This window comes from Brassica napus, chromosome C3 (genome assembly GCF_020379485.1).
Source record: "Brassica napus cultivar Da-Ae chromosome C3, Da-Ae, whole genome shotgun sequence".
Classification (NCBI taxonomy): Eukaryota; Viridiplantae; Streptophyta; class Magnoliopsida; order Brassicales; family Brassicaceae; genus Brassica; species Brassica napus.
Window position 1 is genome coordinate 27,537,084 of NC_063446.1, and position 17,871 is coordinate 27,554,954.

At 33.4% G+C, this 17,871-nt stretch overlaps 1 protein-coding gene and 2 non-coding genes across 3 annotated transcripts; all 3 read left to right on the forward strand.

The window, feature by feature from the left end:
• Nucleotides 1–867: 867 nt before the first annotated feature.
• LOC125584959 lies at nucleotides 868–972 on the forward strand. Its single transcript, XR_007321852.1, has one exon. It is a non-coding gene; the product is annotated as a U6 spliceosomal RNA (small nuclear RNA).
• A 1,218-nt stretch (nucleotides 973–2,190) lies between these two features.
• Nucleotides 2,191–11,224, forward strand: LOC125584507 (probable leucine-rich repeat receptor-like serine/threonine-protein kinase At3g14840). Its single transcript, XM_048753086.1, has 23 exons — nucleotides 2,191–4,916; nucleotides 5,010–5,187; nucleotides 5,954–6,025; nucleotides 6,249–6,317; nucleotides 6,414–6,485; nucleotides 6,605–6,676; nucleotides 6,750–6,821; nucleotides 6,913–6,984; nucleotides 7,076–7,147; nucleotides 7,237–7,308; nucleotides 7,387–7,458; nucleotides 7,553–7,624; nucleotides 7,700–7,765; nucleotides 7,852–7,914; nucleotides 8,001–8,048; nucleotides 8,124–8,164; nucleotides 8,253–8,626; nucleotides 8,750–8,945; nucleotides 9,029–9,163; nucleotides 9,258–9,376; nucleotides 9,460–9,908; nucleotides 9,997–10,147; nucleotides 10,580–11,224. The coding sequence occupies exons 1-23, from the start codon at nucleotides 4,823–4,825 to the stop codon at nucleotides 10,994–10,996; spliced, it is 3,048 nt and encodes a 1,015-aa protein (XP_048609043.1). The 5' UTR covers nucleotides 2,191–4,822; the 3' UTR covers nucleotides 10,997–11,224.
• A 5,822-nt stretch (nucleotides 11,225–17,046) lies between these two features.
• On the forward strand, nucleotides 17,047–17,149 carry LOC125584970. Its single transcript, XR_007321863.1, has one exon. It is a non-coding gene; the product is annotated as a U6 spliceosomal RNA (small nuclear RNA).
• Nucleotides 17,150–17,871: the final 722 nt, after the last annotated feature.

A 17,871-nucleotide genomic window follows, 5' to 3' on the forward strand; every position in this document is an offset into this window, starting at 1 on the left:
TTTTTCGGTTTCAGCGGGAAAACTTGTTTTTTGGTTTCGGCGGGAAAACTCGATTTTTCGGTTTCAACAGAAATTTTGGGTTTTGTGGTTTTGGCGGGAAAATTGGGTTTTGCGGATTTGGCGGAAAAACTTGTTTTTGCGGTTTTGGCGAGAAAACTCGATTTTTCGGTTTTGGCGGAAAAACTCATTTTTGCGGTTTTGGCAAGAAAACTCGGTTTAGCGGTTTTGGCGGGAAAACTCAGTTTTGCGGTTTTCAGTCGGAAAACTCGATTTTAAGGTTTTGGCGGAAAAAACTCGGTTTCGCAGTTTTGTGGTTTTGGCGAGAAAACTCGGTTTTTCGGTTTTGGCGGGAAAACTCGGTTTCACGGTTTTCAGTCGGAAAACTTGATTTTAAGGTTTTGGCGGGAAAACTCGGTTTTGGGGTTTTGGCGGGAAAATTCGGTTTTGCGGATTTGGCGAGAACACTCGGTGTTGCGGTTTTGACGGAAAAACTTGGTTTTATGGTTTTGGCGGGAAAACTCGGTTTTGCGGTTTCGGCAGGAAAACTCGATTTTTCGATTTCGGCGGTAAAACTCATATTTTGGTTTCTGTGAGATATTTATTTTTACGATTTTGGCGGAAAAATTTATTTTTTGGTTTTGACGGAAAAAACGTTTTTGCAAATTTTATATAGTTTAGTTAAAATGGTGAAAATATAATAATATAACTGAAACTCATGGGTACACCATTACCCTTTTATATTTACCCAATATAAATATGAATTTTAAAATTAATACACATGGTCGATCCAATAAATCTTAGATGGGTAAAAACCCAACCCATTATTTGTGGGTTTGGGTAAACCCATGGGTAATTACCCATGTTAACATCCCTACTCGGGGACATCCTATAAAATTGGAACGATACAGAGAAGATTAGCATGGCCCCTGCGCAAGGATGACACACACAAATCGAGAAATTGTCCAAATTTTTTTTTATCTTTTTTCCCAAATCAATTTCTTCTTCTTCTATTCTTCTGCGTTTTGTGTTTTAGGGTTTACTTCCTCTTTGTTCTTCCGGGTTTGGATTTTCGTAGACCTATGAATGAAAGTTTTGGGATTCAGATTTGCGCGAAATAGACAGTCTCCAGATTTTAACTTACGAGAGCCAATGCGTTTTGTTAACCAGTAAGCCGGTACGGAATGTATTAAATGAGATTCAGGTTAGGGTAAACCAACATAACTGATCTTGACACAAATCTAAATAAGATTATATAAAATTAAAATACATAAACAGTGTACACAAATCTAAATCAAATTAAATTTGTGTATTTAAATTTTATATAATATTATTTAGATTTGTGTACAATGTTTATTTGAAAATTTAAGTTTTGATTTTTAAGAAAAAAATTATAATCACTATTATATATAGATTTTTAAATTTAAAATTAGATAACTATTTGAGAAATTTCATTTTAAAACTAGATTGAATAATTTATAAAATGTCATTTTAGTTTTGACTACATGTATAAAAGTGTAAAACAAAACTTAAGGTATAAAAATTATTGATGCGTGTTATATCTTGTAATAAATAAAATTTCTTAACAAAAATAAAATTTCCCTTAATATATATGCATAACAGTTAATTATATTTTAAATTTAATAACAAGCAAACAATAGAAGAATTGTAGCACAGTTGTACTACATCTATATTATATCCGTCAGACCAATGTTCGATTCCAGCAAGAGTGAAATTTTTAAAATTTCCTCAGTTATAAAATGACGTCGTTTTGTCCAATTTAATGGTTGACTAATGCAATGTTAGTCAAAGTAGATTTTACATACACGGTTTAGAGTTCAGATCTATAATTCAAATTAGTTTTTAGTTTATGTCGTATTTAACACTTATCTTTTGTTTGGATCTCAAAATGCACGACGTATATAGTAGGATTCGAAAAAACATTTTTTTCCCACCCTCTAGATGCCTCAGCTGGGCAGACTAGGTAAGTAATGCCGTAAATGCCTTAAACTAAAATGTAAGATATTAAGGAAAACTTGAATTTGAATATTTTTTTTTTTTGTCAATGACAATATTATCATTGTCAAAGAATGGATAAAGATTTGTTTATACTGAAGAAGCAAACAATTAAATCGGTTTAAGAAACTAAGCAATTGTGTTTTTGTATGGTTTCTAGGATTCAGTTCATACTAAGACAATCGTAGATGCTCGTTTTAAAAATATACTGAAAATCTTATTAAATAAAACTTGATAAGACAATTGAATAAACAAAAATAAATTACCTTTTATAGTTATTTTGATGATTAAGACATACAATACACACATGGAGGAGTTTCTACGAGGTAAAGAATTTTTTCATCCCTTCACTATTCAGCATATTCCGAGGGCACAAAATAAATTGGCGGACAAGCTGGCACGAGGTGCTAGAAATCAGCCTGCTGCTATGGTTTATGTTGACTCGATTCCTCCAAAGTGGCTCTTGGATCAGAAACCTACTTAGTTTCGTTATAGCCTTTTGTTGTAAAAAAAAAAAAAAAAAACATACAATACTAAAAGGGGATATAAGTTATGGAGAGGACGTTCACGTGGGATAGAAAAATCAACCAATCATAGAACCAGAAGTTTCTACGTCATCTCATTTATTTTTCGTAAAAAATAAAAAAATAATGTGAAGGAAATGATCGAATCCAGGTTAGTATGACATAAATATAGTACAGTTACCACTAAGCCACTAAGCAGTTATTTTGATGATTAAGACATCTAACCAATAGTCACTTATTTTGATGCTAAGAGCATCCGCACGGGGTAATTTCTCAACTTTAGTTTCTAGACAATATCGTAATAGTATTTTTAACACAATTTTAATTTGAATTAAAATTAAATATTCAAAATTCAATGCCACCATTTATGTAAAGACACCTGTAGAACCAATCATTCCTAAACGTACGTTTCTCTTTAAATTTACTTTCTCTTTCATAATTTTAACTTTTTTTTTTTTTTTTGTAACAATTTTAACTTTTTTTATATATATTTTTTGGTTGAGAAATTTGGGAAGAATCCTCCACTAAAGATGCATTTAATAACTCGCTGACATATCCTTCATTTTCTCAACCCGGCTCATTTAATAACTCGCTGACATACCAATAAAAATACAAAAACAAGTAATTAAATTGAAATAATATTTATTTGACAATAATCTAAGATAGCACTAAAAGGTTTTTATCACAAAATATATCTTAAAGAGCAAAATGACTATAATATAGTTCATTAAAGAATTAAATAAAAACATATATCCCTATAATTAACTAATTTAAATTAAGGGTTTAGATTTGTAGATGAAATTTGGGAGTTTATGATTTAAAATTTCAGATACAGGATATAAAATATAAAATATAAACTAATAATTTTTAAATAATTTTGAAAATAATATTCGGATTTCTAAATAAAATTTCAAAAAATAGAAGTTTTTTCGAATAGTGAATATTTTTTTCTTAATTATTTTCATTATTTATTTAAATATTTATATCTCTATATAATAAATGTATAATTGCGATTCATCTTAAGGCAAACCTATTCTAAAAGAATGATGTACATGTGTGGAAAGGAGTGAGCGACTCTTTCAAGCAGGTTTTAAATACTAAGTAGATTTGACATTTAACAAGACTGCAAAATCCAAAGGTTAGTTGGTTTAAAGTCCTCTAGTTCCCGGGAGCAACTCCAAAATAATCATTAATCAGTACTTGCTTGGATAGCTGTTCATAATCGATTAGCTATTGGGGAACGAATTCGCAAGTGGAATTCTACCGTGGACGTGAGTATTGTGTCAAACTCACATTAAAACCCGAGACCATCTGTTTTCTAGTTGTCCATATCCTCAACAAATATGGATGGGACTAACGAAGAAGCTACTTCAAACATGTTACACAACATACTGGTAAGACATATTGAATCAGTTAGTGGACACTAAAAGAAATGGCAACAACACTTTCCTGTTGCACTATGTCTTTAAAATCTCACTCCATACCATTTGGAGGGAGCGAAATGGGAGGAAACACATGGAAGGCCTCATAATCTGAAAACCATACTGAGATTCATCGATAAAGGTATTAGGAATTGCATCTCGTCACTTAAAGAAGTTGACGGTTTGAAACAACTATGACAGCTTGGTTGTGCTGCGGGAGTAGGAAGTGCAGCATTATTTGCTATGTTTTAGAGTTAAAACTTAAGTTTTACGTTTTATCTTTCTAATTAAAACTCGAGAACAAATGGTGCAACTGAATTACAACTTTTTATAATTGAATGATGTGGAATGGTTGATTCTATTAATTTCACAGATTTTTCTACCATTTACTATAAATAGAATGGAATTGTATTCCATCAATTCCATAAATAATTAGATAAAATATAAAGAGAACTATTATAAACACAAATTTGTTTATGAATGAATGGAATAAAATCCATTCTATTTTTTGTTGTATTCCATTCTTATAATTCCATTTATTATTCCACTAATTCCATATTAGTTTATCAGCTATGGCCAAAATCACACATGTTATATAAGAAAGTTTTTTTAAATGAATAACTTAACATTTAAAAAATAAATTATTTTAATCATTTTTCTCATTGTATGTTCTTCTAGTCAAAAAAATATATTTTTTCATTCTTTTTGGAGATTCACCCTATTTATTAATAATGATGACTTACTTATCATCTTCTGTCTCTCTCCCATTTCTCATATATCTTTGCGAGTCTCTCTTCCCTCACATGCATAGACAAACCAACCACTTCTTCACACTCATCGCATAACATCGCCGCTAATTTGACAATGTCGTTGAACCTACTTCTCTTCCCTTACTTCATCCTCATCTCTCTCATCCTCTCCGGCTTCGCGTCCTCTCAGACATTACCCAAAGAAGAAGGTATCATACATATATAATCAGTTTATACGGTGGTTACGTTATATGTATCAGTGTACGATTTGGTAGTTATCTGTGATTTGAATTTTTTTGCAGTGGATGCGTTAAGAGCCCTAGCGACGGCGTTGAAGAAAAGTAGCTGGAATTTCAATGTCGATCCATGCGACCTCACATCATCTGACGGTGGTTGGAGAAATCTTAACGCCAACAGCAAACAATTTGCAGACACCGTTACTTGTAACTGCTCCTCCACCGTTTGCCATGTCACCAGCATGTTCGTTCCTCCCCTTCTCCCTTTATAAAATTTTACATTTCCATCATTTTGTTTTTAAAATAGATTTGGTCTAAGTAGTAGTTCTTCTAGCCAAGGTGCGTTGGGCTAGTGGTTTATTGCTTGGAGTAGCTTCCATTGCATCCCTAGTTCGATTCCCATGGGGAGGAGTGCTTTACGCCATGTTATCGGTATCAGTGCCGGCCGGCCCCGGGCCTAGGGTGGGATTAAGCCCAAAGGCCCGAACCCATCCTAGTCTTCTAAAAAAAAAAAAAAAAAAAAAAAGTAGTAGTTCTTATTCACCAAACCCTATTACGCTACTACTACCATCAAAGTGATTAATTAAGAATTTAAAATAGATTTATTTAATTTAAAATATACTGCTCGTCTCTTTTTCCTCTCTCCTTATATATAAAAGATATATTTATGATCCTTTATAAAATAACAATTTTAAATTATTGATTATTATCCATGGAAAAATCAATTTATATTGATAATTTTTAAAATTTAAAATTTCATTTTTCAAAGGCCTATTAGGCTACTACCACCATCAAAGTACTTTTTTTAGTTTTCTGATATAGATAAAATCTATGCGTTGACGCGTTTTGTTCAGTCCGTGAGTCTAGTTGTAAAACTAATTACTTTCACACATGTTGCTTTGATGCAAATGTTATTGCGCTGGAAACATAATGGCCTATATTTTGTAAACCCTTTTTTAAAAAAGCTAATACTTTCTTATTTTTTCCTCTTGTAAATCTTGTTGAAACAGAGTTCTCAAGGCACAGAGCCTCCAAGGATTTCTTCCTAAAGAGTTTGCAGGACTTCCTTTTCTGCAAGAGATGTAAGAACTTGAATAGCAGCAAAATCATTTTTTTTTTTGTAAAAGAGCTTTCAAATTTAAAACAAAGGAACATACATTGTATGGTTTTTCAACCATAAAGTTTAAGGAATAGCAGCAAAATCATTACCACTGAAAAATTTCTCATTATTACAATATCTCCCACCACGACCATTATCTTTCAATAACTAACTTAACTGTCACGTTCTTCTTCTTTCTTTTGCAGTGATCTATCTAGAAACTATCTCAACGGTTCCATTCCTCCCGAATGGGGAACCCTGCCACTTGTAAACCTGTATGGACCTCTTTTCATCTAGACTTTACATATGTGTACGTATATGTATGAATGTATATATTGATTAGATTAACTTTGTTGGATGATGAAATGCAGCTCACTGCTTGCAAACCGGATAAGCGGTCCCATACCGAAAGAGATTGGAAACATTACAACCCTTAAGACCCTGTGAGTAGACTTCTTTGATCTTCATGTCTTCAACAATGTTTCAGACAATATATACTTGGAAGTAATAATATATGCTTCGTTTTTTTTTTCTTTGTTTTCTTGAACATTTGGTTTTCTAGTACCTTGGAATCTAATCAGATCTCAGGGAACTTACCTCCAGAGCTCGGGAACCTAAATAACATTGAAATAATGTAAGAATCTTTGTCCAAGTTCTCTGAAACAGGGTCATTTACTAATGATGAGACGATGTTTTTCTATTTGTAGCCTTCTTGGCACGAACTACTTGACTGGGGACATCCCAAGTACATTTTCCAAACTTACTACGTTGACTGATTTGTAAGTACTCCTCTGCTTTGCTTAGATCATAGACAATGTGTTTTGCTGATGATTCCGACATTTTTTATTACATTGTTTTCTTGCTTTATAGCCGTATAAGTGACAACCAGTTTACCGGAACTATACCAGATTTCATCCAGAACTGGACAGAACTTCAAAAACTGTAAGCAAGCAATCAGCATCTTTCTTTTTGCATATTGGTATTGGTTACTTATTAAGCTGTGGAATGTTAATATTGTTACATGTTGTTATAGAACTATTCAAGCAAGTGGTTTAGTTGGACCGATTCCTAGTGCCATTGGTACTCTTGTGAAGTTAACAAACTTGTAAGTACACTTAACTTTGCGTGTGTGATTCAGTGTTACCGTCAATGATATTTACTGTTTCCTTTTTTCCAAATTTGAAACTTTTGTAGGAGAATCAGTGACTTGAACGGACCTAGTTCTCCATTTCCACCACTACAAAACATGACACTGATAACGAGCTTGTGAGTTTGATCTCTAATAACAGTTTCTTCCCACCTTTTTGAGATTAACTTACATTTCCACTTGTTGTTTGTTTGCAGGATTCTTAGGAACTCCAATCTCACAGGAAAATTGCCTGATTATCTTGGATCAATGACAACATTAAAGCACTTGTTAGTAAACTCCTTTCTTCTTCTGGAATCAAATAAAACAGCCCAATAAAACATGAAAAGAATTCAAGCTGACATTGTGAGACTTGTTGTGCAGAGATCTTAGCTTTAACAAACTAAGTGGACCAATCCCAGAAACATATAGCGCTCTTTGGAATGTAGATTTCATGTATGATGCTCTTATTTCCCCTTTATTTCTTAGTTATTTGTATGTAAGCTTAAGTTTTGTTCTCTGATCTCGCAGATATTTTACAAGTAACATGTTGAACGGGGAAGTACCAAGGTGGATGGTAGAAAGAGGAGACAATATGTGAGTTTTTCTTCAACTATATATTTATACAACACAGTTCTTTGTAGTGACACATCATGATAATACATATTTCTTTTATATTGCAGTGATCTTACTTACAATAACTTCTCCAAAGATCAAACAACTAAAGAATGTTGGACGCGTAATGCGTATGAAGAACAATAAAACTCAAACTTCTTGTACCTTCAAATTCATTGAAAAAATCTTACAGTTTCTTGATTCTTTTTATATACAGGAATATGTTTTCAAGCACAACCACAAGCCCTTTAGCGGCAAATAACTAGTAAGTTCGTTTTCTTCTTTTCATAACTTATAAAAGCTTTGGTTCTAACATCAAATATGTCATTTTTTGATACAGCTCAAACGTTGCTTGTATGAGTTACTACATATGTCCTAAGAGTAAGTCATTGAAGCTATATAATTACATTAACCATATAGCTAAATATCTAGGAGTGCATCTGATTTATCTTTTGTTTTATGTTGTCAGCATTTTATGGCCTTCATATAAACTGTGGTGGTGATGAACTTACAGTCAACGGGACTATGTATGATTCAGATACATGGGAGAAACCATTCCGTGACGGTAGTCGAACCGGTTGGGTTTCTAGCAACACCGGGAACTTCTTGGATGATGAACGGGATCTCAAAGTACCAACCTTATGGACAAATACATCAGAGCTTAAGACAGCAGAGCCTATTCTTTACACACAGGCCCGTCTCTCGGCCATTTCCCTCACTTACTTAGCATTGTGTCTTGGAAACGGAAGCTATACAGTTAAACTTCATTTCGCTGAAACTATGTTCAGTGACAATGAAACCTATAGCAGTTTGGGGAGACGATTCTTTGACATATATGTTCAGGTAATGTTTTTTTAACACTGATTTATTATGATATAAAATTATGGGAAATGTTACATATAAGAGTCTATAATATTTGAAAATATTGTAATGCTTATAGATATTGGGGGGTGTGGTAATGTGCAGGGTAAACTTGTGGTTAAGGATTTTGATATTGTGAGTGAGGCAAAAGGTGCTGGAAGAGTTGTGGTTAAGAGTTTTCAAGTTATGATTACAAATGGGATGTTGGAAATAAGATTGTTTTGGGCTGGTAAAGGAACTCAAGCTATTCCTGTAAGAGGTTCATATGGCGTTCTCATATCAGCTGTATCGGTAGATCCAAGTAAGCTTTACTAAACCCCAAAACTAACCTTTTGTTGTCGTTGTTGTTGTCTCTTGACTTTATCTCCCATGATATTGCTATAGATTTCAATGTTGGTGGAACCTCTATTGGCATAATAGTTGGTGCTGCAGTCGCTTCGCTGGTGTTTCTTGTGCTTCTAATCGTTGGTATTTTATGGTGGAGAGGTTGCTTTAGACCCAAGAGTCAGATGGAGAAAGGTATTTATAACGGCTTATACCTTTAACAATCCTTTTTGAGTTGAAAGTGTATGTATCTTCCAAAACCTAACAGTGTTTCTTCTTCACCTTTCAGATTTCAAGAACTTGGATTTCCAGGTTAGTTCCTTCTCCTTGAAGCAAATCAAAGATGCTACATACAACTTTGATCCAGCAAATAAGATAGGAGAAGGTGGCTTTGGTCCTGTACACAAGGTTAGCATCATAATGTAGTTGATATTATATTATGATATAAAAAGAAAAGATGAGCTAAAGGTTTGTCCATTGTATGAATAAAGGGAAAGCTAACTAATGGAACTTTAATCGCGGTGAAGCAGCTGTCGTCTAAATCAAACCAAGGGAACAGAGAGTTCTTGAACGAGATTGGTATGATCTCTGCTCTAGAGCATCCACATTTGGTTAAACTATACGGATGCTGCGTGGAAGGTGGCCAGCTCTTGCTAATCTACGAGTACTTAGTAAACAACAGTCTCGCAAGAGCACTTTTCGGTCCTCTAGAGACTCAAATACGACTAGACTGGCCGATAAGGCAGAAGATCTGCGTTGGAATAGCCAGAGGATTAGCTTACCTCCACGAGGAATCAAGACTCAAGATTGTACACAGAGACATCAAAGCTACTAATGTCTTGCTGGACAAGGAACTAAACCCGAAGATTTCGGATTTCGGTCTTGCTAAGCTTGATGAACAGGAAAACACACACATGAGCACACGAGTCGCAGGAACATAGTGAGTCGTTTAACCATTCAATCACAAAGAAGGAAGTTTCAGCTTTGTTTAGATTTCTTGTGACCAAAGCAATCTGTTGGTTGTGCAGTGGATACATGGCTCCAGAGTACGCGATGAGAGGTCATTTGACAGATAAAGCAGACGTCTACAGCTTTGGCGTCGTGGCTCTAGAGATCGTTCATGGAAGAGGCAACACGAGCGCACGTTCCAAAGCCGAGACCTTCTACCTTCTTGACTGGGTAAATTATCTTATTCACCTCTAAAACCCTAGACTAGGCATAAACACATTTATTGGAAATTGAAGAATTGGACTGAACTGGAAAAATGGAAAATTATCCAAATTTTTAATCAAAACCGTGAAAAAACTGATATTAAATAAGAAAAATGATTTTTTTAATTTGAATTAACCAAAAAAATTGAAACCGGGCCAGGGGCCCAAAATTATTTCGGATATTAACTGATTCCCAATTTTTTTATCCGAACCGAACCAAAAACAAAACCGAACTGAATTTTCTAAATATCCGAACGGATCTTATATTTCTAGAACCAAAAAAAATCCAAAATAAACGGAACCGAACCAAATCGATACCCTAAGTGCACATACCTATCCTAAACCCTAAAGACATATCTGAACAAGAAGTCATGAACCTAAATCTTGATTTATTCCGCAGGTACACGTTCTAAGGGAGCAAAACAGGCTGATGGAAGTAGTAGACCCGAGGCTTGGAACAGACTACAACAGAGAAGAAGCAATGAAGATGATCCAGATTGGTATCCTCTGCACCAGTCTAGTTCCATCGGACAGACCGTCGATGTCGACGGTGGTGAGCATGCTCGAAGGACACTCCACGGTGGATGTTGAGGAGCTTCTTGAAACATCGTTCAGTAGGGGAAATGAGAAAGACGAAGAGAGCGTGAGGGCGATGAAGAGGCATTTCGCGATGATAGGTGGACAGGAGACGACGAATGTGACTGAGCCTACTAGAACCAACGACGGACCATTCACTTCGTCGTCTTCGTCCACGGCCGACGCCGGTGATCTTTACCCTGTTAAGCTTGACTCTGCTTACTGGAACTCTAGAGTTTGATCATGGATTATGTTTTTGCAAGAAACAAAACAACAATTAAATTACGGGGGAAGTAATTATGACTCTCTTTGTTTTGTGCAAAATTATGACTCTCTTTGTTTTGCTTTTTGTACGTAAAGTTTTCTTTTAATGTTTGAATTACAATTGTTCTATTTAAGACAATCTGAAGACTACGTTTGTTGAAACAGAATATGAGATATCTTAAGAGATTAAACATGTCCAAAACGATTTATATGAAGTAATTATGAATTATGGAGTAAGTAACTATGAATCTTTTTATTTTGTGTTTTATATAATGCTTTTGTAAAATAAAATAAAAATATGGAGTAAGTAATTATGAAATAGTTTACAAAAAAAGAGTAATTATGAATCTTATTCTTTGTAAAATTTCCTTATATTTGAATCACGATTAGTTTTATGTAAGACAATTTGAAGGTTACATTTCTTGAAATTGAATATGAGATATATTGAGAGATTAAACAGGTCCAAAACAATTTAGATGAAGTAATGCGAGGGAAGACAAAATATTGTTGTTCTGTTAACATCTTTTCTTGTTTTGCATTTGAAGTATGATTTGGCGATTAGTTTTATGAATAGAATCAATGTTGTGGTTTATAAACTTTTATACAAAAATCTACTCTATTAAAATAGAGTCCTATTTAAAATTTGTCCTTGGTACACAATATTTGGTCCACGTAATACACAATTTATTACAATGGTTTAATTTGTCTATGTTCAAATAAAATCCTCCGCTTAATAGGCTAATATAACAAACTCGTATCGAAATTACATCACATTATGTGCCTAATATTAAAGTACTTATCTCAATGAATTAATAATCCACGTACATACATCGTTGGAAAAAACAGTACTCTCCATCAAGTGATGCCATATCACCAGTTTTTTTAATATATTTACCTTCCATGAATGTATATGTACAACAAATATATTATGATAATTTTATGATACATGATTTAGATTGATTCGGAAGTATAATTTAAATCTCACCACCCTTATACACTATTGTTTGTATATTACTTATGTTCTATATTAAAATTTTAAAGTAAATGATGGAAACCCAGTTCATTAGAAAAAAATGATTTTGATTGCAAGCGCAAACTATTCAAGTAGACATAAAAAAGCTTCGACAAGTTCTCTATGGGTGTTTCTTAAAAAAAAAGTTTTATGTTGTACTCTTTTGTTCAGATGTTTTACGTGTTCTATGTGATGATGATCAGTAAAAAAAATTAATATAGATGCTCAACATAGACGATTTTCCTATACATTTACAAAATGAAACAAATATCATACGAATGTGCGGATTAAACTCTAGTGAAAGTTAAAATTCAGTCGGCTTACTGGGACAACAGAGCTTAATCTACCACCTCTGATGTCTAGAGAGTCATATGCATGTTGTTGTTTTCTTGTGATCAAAATGTCTAGTCATACTATTTATGATTTATGACTGTGTTACACATGATTTATTTTAAATGTTTTGTCATATTTTTTAATTTGTGGATTGACAGGTACTCACAATTCAAATTAGGATAATCTGTATTTGTCCCTCAAAAAAATAGACTTGATCTTATCCCGCACGGTCGCACCCGCCTTTATAACTTTGTAAAATTAGTCGGTCCGCAATCATAATAGGTGGAGCCCGTAGATTTAGACTCAAATTTCCAGCTTTAACTGTAAAGTAAATATATATTTTAGGTAACCTACCACGTAAGCCTGGAACTTTTATCCGAGATCCGGATTCGATCCGAGATTCGATCCGAAAATCTGGATATCCAGAGGGGCCGAATCCAGATCCAAATAGTAAAATGTTGGATCCGTCAAAGCCGGATCCAGATCTGAATATTTTAATTTTTTTGTCCGGATATCCGGATCTGTAAGTTTTATTAATAACTATTTTAAAAATAGTAATATATATATATATATATAAAAAAATTAATTTTATTTAATATATTTTCATTTTTATAATAGTGTATATAAATTTTATGTAAATTTTGTAATATTATACATAGGAAAAATTAAAAACATTATATAGATTTTTATTTTTAAATTATTGTTAATATTTTATATATATTGATATTATTTTTTATTTATTTTAAGGATCCAAATCCGGATCCGGATATCCGCCGGATATTACAATTTTTAGAAGGATATTCGAAAACCCCGGATATTACAATTTTTAGAAGGATAGTAAAATTATGGATCCGCCGGATAAGAATACGGATCCGGATACCTTAAAATTGTCCGGATACCCGATCCGTTCTAACCCTACCACGTAGAAGAACTTACGAGCGCATTGGACTGTGCTTTTTTAAATGCTTGCCTAATAAAATAGTATATATTTGATGTTTTTTTCTGAACTTATATATATTTGATGTTTACGATTGGTTGATATAAAAAAACAGAAACAAAACTCTACAGAATAGCAGATTATGCCCTGGTAAAATATTAATCACCATGCTATAAAATTGTATATTATGTGTATATATACACAAAATATTTAGTATCTCTTTTCTTTTTAACTTACAAAATATTTAATATCAAGATATATCAAAGTTAATGGTTGAGAATGAGAATTTAACAAGAGACAATCAATCACTACCTAATATTTCCTAATTTGATAAAGTGTCAAAACTCCAATGGAGAATCACTTGTTTGATATGACAGACAAAGTGATAATCCGCGTCATGCGCGGAATGAGTGACCAAAATAGATTTTTACTTTTAATCTACTGATATTAGAAATTTTAAAGTTATACACACAAATATTAGATCTAATGAAACATATAGTTTTGAAAGGCTTCAAATCGGAAACAAAGTTAAAGCCAGCCATAAGTTTGCTTGGGAGAATGTTTTGGTATAGAAGTTCGAGAAGAAGAGTGTGATGTTTCGATGCATTGTAAACAACATATTTATATTAAGAACTAAACCGCAAGACGCGGATTAATAACATAAAATCAAATCGCTGTAGTTAAAGATAATATTACCTATTTAATTTCACATAAATTGCGATCCAAAACATTATTAAAACTTACCTTAAATTTAAAAACATACACTACAAGAGAACATCAGTATTCTGACGGATATTCCGACGGAAAATGAAATCCTCGGAATATCCCGAGGAATTTCCGAGGATATTCCGACGAAACACAAAATTTGGTTTCCTCGGAATTTCCTCAGAATATACCGACGGAATTCCGAGGAAATATCAATCCGTCGGAATATTCTTATGGAATACCGAGGAGAAATGTATTCCTCGGAAAAAACCGATGAATTCCGAGGATATATTATAGCCGTTGGGGGATTTTAAAAATTCCAAGGAAATTTCGACGAACTAGCCGTTGGCGTCGGAATTCCGTCGGAATTTCCTCGGTCTGTCGGCAGGATTTCAACTATAAATACAAGCACCCCTCTTCGTCTTCATTCACTCCATATCTTCATCATCCCTCTTACTCTCTTTACACACGAATTTGATTCATAAAAAACATGTCTTCTTCAAATTATTTTCGTTCTTAGATCGATCGACCTCATTTGGATCCGAACACGAGATTACTTACGGAAGAATACCAACGAGGTATAACTGAATTCATGGGGTTAGTTCACCGACAACCGGAAGCAAAAACAGGTATCTTAAGATGTCCTTCCTCTAATTGTAAAAATAGAAAGGTTATTAAAGAGTGAGATGTTTGGACTCATCTATATTTGAGTGGGTTTACACGAAGTTACAAAATTTGGTATCATCATGAGGAAACTGATTATGAACATGGTAGTACTAGCGAACCTCAGCCAGCGGTTAGATTAGAAGGACCAATTAGAACAGATGTAGATTATGGTGTAGGTACTGAGCAGATGGTAAATGATCATTTTAGAAGGGAAGATTTACCCAATGCACAAGCTAGGAGATTTTATGATATGTTGGATGCTGGAAAGCAACCATTGTACGAAGGTTACAGAGATGGTCATTCAGCTTTATCATCTGCTACAAGATTGATGGGTATTAAAACAGATTATAATTTGGCTGAAGACTGTGTGGATGCGATTGCTGATTTTGTAAAAGGTATTCTACCCGAGGATAATGTAGCTTCTGGTTCATACTACGAGGTTCAGAAACTCGTAGCTGGTCTTGGTTTATCGTATCAGGTAATAGATGTATGCAGCGACAACTGCATGATTTATTGGAGGGCGGATGAACAGCGGGTTACATGCAAATTTTGTGGGAAGCCTCGTTATAAAGATACGAGTGGAAGAGTTCCAGTGCCATATAAAAGGATGTGGTATTTGCCTTTGACGGAAAGGTTGCAGAGGTTGTATCTTTCTAAACGCACAGCGCAACCAATGAGATGGCATGCGGAGCACTCAACAGATGGTGAGATCAGACATCCTTCAGATGCAAAAGCGTGGAAGCATTTCCAATCAAAGTATCCCGACTTTGCGTATGAGAGAAGAAATGTCTACCTTGGATTATGTACTGATGGTTTCAGCCCGTTTGGCAAGAGTGGAAGACAATATTCTCTATGGCCAGTCATTCTTACACCATACAACCTACCCCTAAACTTGTACTTGGACTTGTTTCGTCGGTATGTCGTCGGAATAACGTTATTCCGACGACATACCGACGATTTTTTCCCTCGGTATGTCGCTGTTTTCTTGTAGTGATAATCAAGCTTCCTTTTTATATGACAAATTGAATAAAATCAATAAAAGTAAGATTATTATTTGATTTCTAAAAATTCAATTCATAATCTAACTTCCTTATACAGGGTGAAATGATTACCTAGAAAACCAAACAGCTTTTTAAAGGCTAATTCGTTTAAATTATACTTCCTCCGTTTTTTAATATAAGTCGTTTTAGAATTGTGCACATAGATTGAGAAAATCTTTAAATTTTTATATTTTCTAAACAAAAACATTATTAATTATTTACCTAACCACAAATCAACCAATAATAAAATAGAAGATATATTATCATCGGTCATATAACATTAAGTGTTAATAAATTTTACATAGAAAACCAAAAACGTCATATAATTTGAAACATAAAAATTTCTCTAAAATGATTTATATTTAAAAAAAAACAGAGGGAGTATAAAATAAAACATAATAGACCAATTCGTTTAACAAACATATTTTGATAGGAAAATTCGTTTAAAAGATATAATCTAAATTTGATAGATTTTTGAATACATTTTAAAATGCATATGTCGACTTTAATTTGTGTAAACTTTTTTTTTTTTTGAAAAAGGACAGTGTAAACTTTAGTTGAATATAATAATTTATCATCCATGCACTTTGTCGCTATTTCTTATTATCTTCTATAGTTCTTTCCCATAAAAAAAGTATCTAAATCAGAGGATTCCCACTTTTTTAGATTTGGGATCATATAGTAACTGAAAAAAGTGATCATTAATGTAATGAGCAGTTTATACTAAAAATAAAAGGCAAATCTCCAAAATAGCACCTTTCTAAGTTTATATCACAAAAATAACACTCAAAAACTAAAATGACCAAAATAGCATTTTATCTTTTGAAAATTTTAATTTTTTTATTTTTCAAAATTTGAAATCTTATCCCCAAAACCTCATTTCTCAACTCTAAACCCTAAACCCTAAACTCTAAACCCTAAACCCTAAACTCTAAACCCTAAACCCTAAACCCTAAATCCTAAACCCTAAACCCTAAATCCTAAACCCTAAACCCTAAATCCTAAACCCCGCCCTTTAACTCTAAACCCTAAGTTTGTGACTTTTGATAAAACATTAAGTGCTATTTTTGTGACTTTTGACCTTGAGTGCTAGTTTGGAAACAAAAACTTAATTTAGTGTTATTTTTGTCTTTTTTTCAAAAATAATTTCATGAACAGTAAGTAATGAGCAAGCGGACAAAAAAAATGTCGTAGACCAAGAAAAATAGTAAATGAGGCCTTATGATATGAACAGGCCCATTAAAGCTTTTAGCGACATGAAGTGAACAATCCCACATTGTTCAGGCGAGGAAAAGAAGCTGTGTTTATATGGCGACAGAGTCACGAAAGCGATTGTCCCTTCGGGGACATCCGGTAAAATTGCGACGATACAGAGAAGATTAGTATGGCCCCTGCGCAAGGATGACACGCACAAATCGAGAAATGGTTCAAATTTTTTTTGATTTGTTTTCAAATTGGGTTTCGTTTTCTGGGTTCCTGCGTTATGTTCTTCTGGTTTTCGATTTTAAGTTTTTTTCAGTAGTAAACTAGTAATTGAAACTTTTGTCCGAGTTCTGTTCGCTATTACAGTTCCCTTCTTTCAAGTTACGAGAGTCAATGCGTTTTTTTAACCAGTAATCCGGTACGGAATGTATTAAACGAGATTCCGGTTAGGTAAACCAACATAACTTATCTTGACGAAACCCTCTAGCTGCTTCAGATGGACTGAGTACCTATAGTGTAAACCATGATATGAAGGAAAACTTGATTTACTGTTTGTCGATAACATTATTATCATTGTCAAAGATTTGTTTATTTGAAGAAGAAAACTTTTCTGTTTTACCAAAAAAAATTAATCTCTTTATGTGGAGCATAACAAAAAATTAAATTCTAAATATTTTAATTATTAAAAGTTTTATTTATTATTAGGATAATTATGTGTTAGGGTTTTTATGGTTTTCTTATCTATAGCCGTTTAGACTTAAGTTTGTATTTCAATTTATGATTTGATTAATAAAATTGAGAATTTTTTCTTTGTTCCTTGTTTTCGGTAGATCATTGGTTGATCTCAACGAATTTAAGAAGACATTGATCTTAGGTATTCTTAGACTAAATAAGATCTTTGTGATTATTTTAGTTTTTCGGGTATTCTCAGAATCGACGGATCTCTAATTCTATCA

What these genes read in the sequence shown, in the direction of transcription:
- LOC125584507 (XM_048753086.1), top strand. Translation starts at nt 4,823, where the DNA reads ATGTCGTTGAACCTACTTCTCTTCCCTTACTTCATCCTCATCTCTCTC. An exon ending in ACCCTGCCACTTGTAAACCT is followed by an intron (nt 6,318 to 6,413) that starts GTATGGACCTCT and finishes GATGAAATGCAG; the next exon opens with CTCACTGCTTGCAAACCGGA. An exon ending in TCTTTGACATATATGTTCAG is followed by an intron (nt 8,627 to 8,749) that starts GTAATGTTTTTT and finishes GGTAATGTGCAG; the next exon opens with GGTAAACTTGTGGTTAAGGA.